The 3,414-nt window shown below is 46.7% G+C and overlaps 1 protein-coding gene across 1 annotated transcript in view; it reads right to left on the bottom strand.

The window, feature by feature from the left end:
• The window catches only part of EBF2 (early B-cell factor 2), a gene marked incomplete at both ends in the record, with an annotated part of 15,349 nt that extends 13,750 nt beyond the window's left edge, over positions 1 to 1,599 (bottom strand). Inside the window, one exon of the mRNA XM_010160124.1 lies at positions 1,482 to 1,599. Coding sequence (XP_010158426.1) covers positions 1,482 to 1,599 — 118 coding nt within the window. The remainder of the gene's footprint in view (positions 1 to 1,481) is intronic.
• Between the last annotated feature and the right edge of the window lie 1,815 nt (positions 1,600 to 3,414).

Raw genomic sequence — 3,414 nt, 5'->3', positions numbered from 1 at the left:
AGATGGGGAGGTAGGTAAATAAATAAATAAATGTGTGTTTTCTGCCTTGCTGGTGTTAATTACTTGCCTATTCATTACTGGCACTTAACGTTGTGTCATTAAAGCCTAACAGGCCAACTGTAGTGGGTGTAAAAATGAAACGCTTAACTGATTGTGCAGAGGCTGCTAGTCCCCCCCCCCCCCCCCCACCCCATTAGCATATGATCACACAAAACCAAACCCTGTGGGAAGAGAGGTAGAAGAGGGTTTAAGTTTATCAACGGGTAAAAAGATACAGAAAAATCAAATGTTTTCTCCAATTCCTATCAGAAGACAATTTCTAATCATTGTCTTGACTTCATAGAGTACAATTTTTTTTCTCCTCTCTTCCATATGTTCAAGGCCTCTGGACTATACATCCCATCAGGAACCCAATATGGTTTCCAGGCCATAACCAAAGTCAATCCATCACTCCATTCCCAATGTTGACAGGGTCAGAGGTGGAGGGGAACTTTGGCAGTGCTCCAAAAACATGAGACTCCTTTGAACAGCCAGTCAATCACATCCAATCAGTCACAGAAAAACTGGATGGCTTCCGAGGCTAGGAATCCTGGGATTTTCCTTCTACCATTTCACTGCCCGCTGGGGGAGAATTAACACCACTCTGAATTCTTTACTGATTCAATCATTTTCTTCCAGTTCATTAATTCTTCTTTCAGGTTGATGTGGGGCACAGTTAAGAAGTGGGGCAGCAAAACATTATAATGAAATAATATCCTCGCTTGTCTTTTCTACTAACATCACTCGCTCCTCTCACTTTCACCAGCTGCAGGGGAGGGGGGAAACGTGGGCAGAGATAGCATTTTCTAGCCATTTTTGAGTACTGTCTGCATGAGAGGTGGAATGCGTTGGTAACGAATTTACGGGAAGAGGGAGAGGCGGGGCCAACCGTTCCGAAGCTTAACAGGTACAAGTGTTTTTTTCTTAACACGGGTCCAGAGCCCATCCCGCAGCCGGCCGCGAGTCTCGCTTAGCCAAACAAACGAGAATCAATTAGTGTCAGCTCCTTCTGTGCATCGTTATGCTTTGCGCATCGTGTGTTTAAGGGAAGCGGTGACACTTCTTCATGCACATCTTGTGCTGTAACAGTTCTGTTTAACTAAGATGTCATGTTGCCTAATTTGCTTGAAATCAAACCTGTCCCAGCTGAACGAGAAGTCTGAAATTTAGATAACACTTAGTGTTTCTGTGGTTTTCATCTCTGCAGTACAAACTAATTAATAAGCTGGGGGGTGCGGGAGGCAGCCTGTCTCTCAGCTGTACCCAGCATCATGTTTTGCATGCAGCAGACACTGTCTTCCTGCATCTTCCTTCTCGAAACCCCCTGAGGTTCTGTAGTTCCCCCTTAGCTCTCCTTCCCTCCTGAAAGCAAACAGAAACTGAAGAACGGGAAGTGTGATTTTGTGTTCAGTTGCGTGCTGTTCCGCACAGAAATGTCCTACCTTCCGAGGGGTCGAGTCTCCTTGCCCTCCGCCCATGCTTGGAGTTGTTGTGCACAAACATGTTGTCCGACACGGCCAGCACGTGCCCATCAACGTTCACTGTTGTCGACAGCACAACCTAGATATTCAGGAAAAGAAGAAAAAGGAGGCAGGTAAACAATTTACTTTGAAATGCAACTTGTTAAGTGTTAAGCATTCAGTTTTTAGTTAAAACCCTGTTCCCTTTGCAAAATGGCATGATGTCCTGCAGAGTTTACTCCCTAACAAGGAGCAGAAGTAGTATTTTCAGCCTTCATTCTATGCATTAATACCATTTAACTCCGCATCCTAAGGGCCGTATAAAGTCCTTACTGCCTAACGAACCAGCTCCTGCAGATGGCCCTAGATTTAGTTTCCTGTGATGCACTGTAGCAGAGCTGATGGCGAAGAGGTCTAGCTGTACCAACCAGGAGAGCGGGCTGCAGAGCACCGCCACAATTTGCCCTCTGATACACACATGCAGATTCAGAGCCATCTGCTGTGCTGCACACACATGCACACGCTTCTGCTTCGGAAAAGCAGGTCTCCAGTGCTGGCGCAGAATAGGAACGAGGTGAAAACGCCCGAGTTTTGACATGCACGTGCTTAGTGCCTCCTGAAAATCACCTCAGCCCGAGGACCCCAAATCGAACTTTGCCTCCGTGGCTGATGTTGCTGAGCTCCAGCAGCACAGGAATCCTTAGAGGAAGTGACCGTATATGTTAATTAATTCCACTTAGTTTTCCTTCGCAATATCCAAAGCTGTAGGCCCTATAAATCCAGGAAGATCTGTGCCTTTAAAGCCCAGACTTTTGGGAAAGAAGGAACAGACCGTTTTAACTACTGGAAGAAGGGGGATCATTGAAACGTGCAGGTTGCAACCGTTGGTTGCTGTAAATCAGCTGAACTCCATTCAGCTGCCACACAGCTACAGGAACTCCCAGCCATTGCGAAGCCGACCCTGGATGTGGCCGTGAATTATCACAGATGCAACTGTCACAGTCTAGGTAAGAGATTTCCAGCCTCTAATTTTTGACAAAACCACATTCAGCATATAGCAGGAGAAACCCTGCCCTCCTTCAGGATTACGCTAGCTTAAAGAGCACTTTCTGCCTTGAGACAAGTTTACTTCATTCCAAAAGGCTGGTGTCATACCGTACTCAGATGCTTCTCAAGCATTCTTGTCACAGAATGTGCTGCTCTGGTGTGCCAACTGATTTCATCACTGCACATTTGGGTGGAGTGAGACTCCTGTCCAAAGGGAACGTTTCCCGCATGACATCGCTGAACCCACTCAGATGCACGTCGTTATTTTCCGTTAAACAATGGAAATAAATTTTCATCTCTGGCTGGCCAGCACAGAGCACACTATGGCACCAGGGGAATAGACCTGAATTATTCCAGTGTCTGAAATATTTACGACAAGTGTTTAAATTGTAACCAAATGTAAATAAAAAGTATATCATACAGATACAGTTACAGAACATAACACGTACCTGACCTCACGCGCACAAGGTACCTACGCGACAAACACACCCTCGTGCTCTGGGTGTGAGATCTTTGCAATGGATGCAGACTCCAAGTATCCACACGTTCCCTGTGTGAATAACCGTTTGGGTGTAAATGCTGCCACAACACAAGAGCCACAGTTCAGTCGGAGAGCTCGGTACCAGGAGTAACAGCGAGAAACTGTCCTGCTCAGAAGGTAAGTGCTGGGCATCCTCTATTCCCTGAGCCAGCAGGAACGGAAGATGCACTTTTAGACCCCTCGCCATGAGCGCTTCCATTTTTATTCTCCTCTCCCACTAACCCCAGGAGGGTCAAAGCCCCTCGGCACGTCACAGGCTGGGACCCAGGACATTACACACAGCATTCCCAGGGAACGGACCAAACGCAAAGATCTGGACCAGAACCT

This window comes from Eurypyga helias, unplaced genomic scaffold (genome assembly GCF_000690775.1).
Source record: "Eurypyga helias isolate BGI_N326 unplaced genomic scaffold, ASM69077v1 scaffold4661, whole genome shotgun sequence".
NCBI classification, from domain to species: Eukaryota; Metazoa; Chordata; class Aves; order Eurypygiformes; family Eurypygidae; genus Eurypyga; species Eurypyga helias.
Note: the sequence above shows the minus strand (reverse complement) of the source record. Positions and strands in the feature narration are given on the sequence as shown.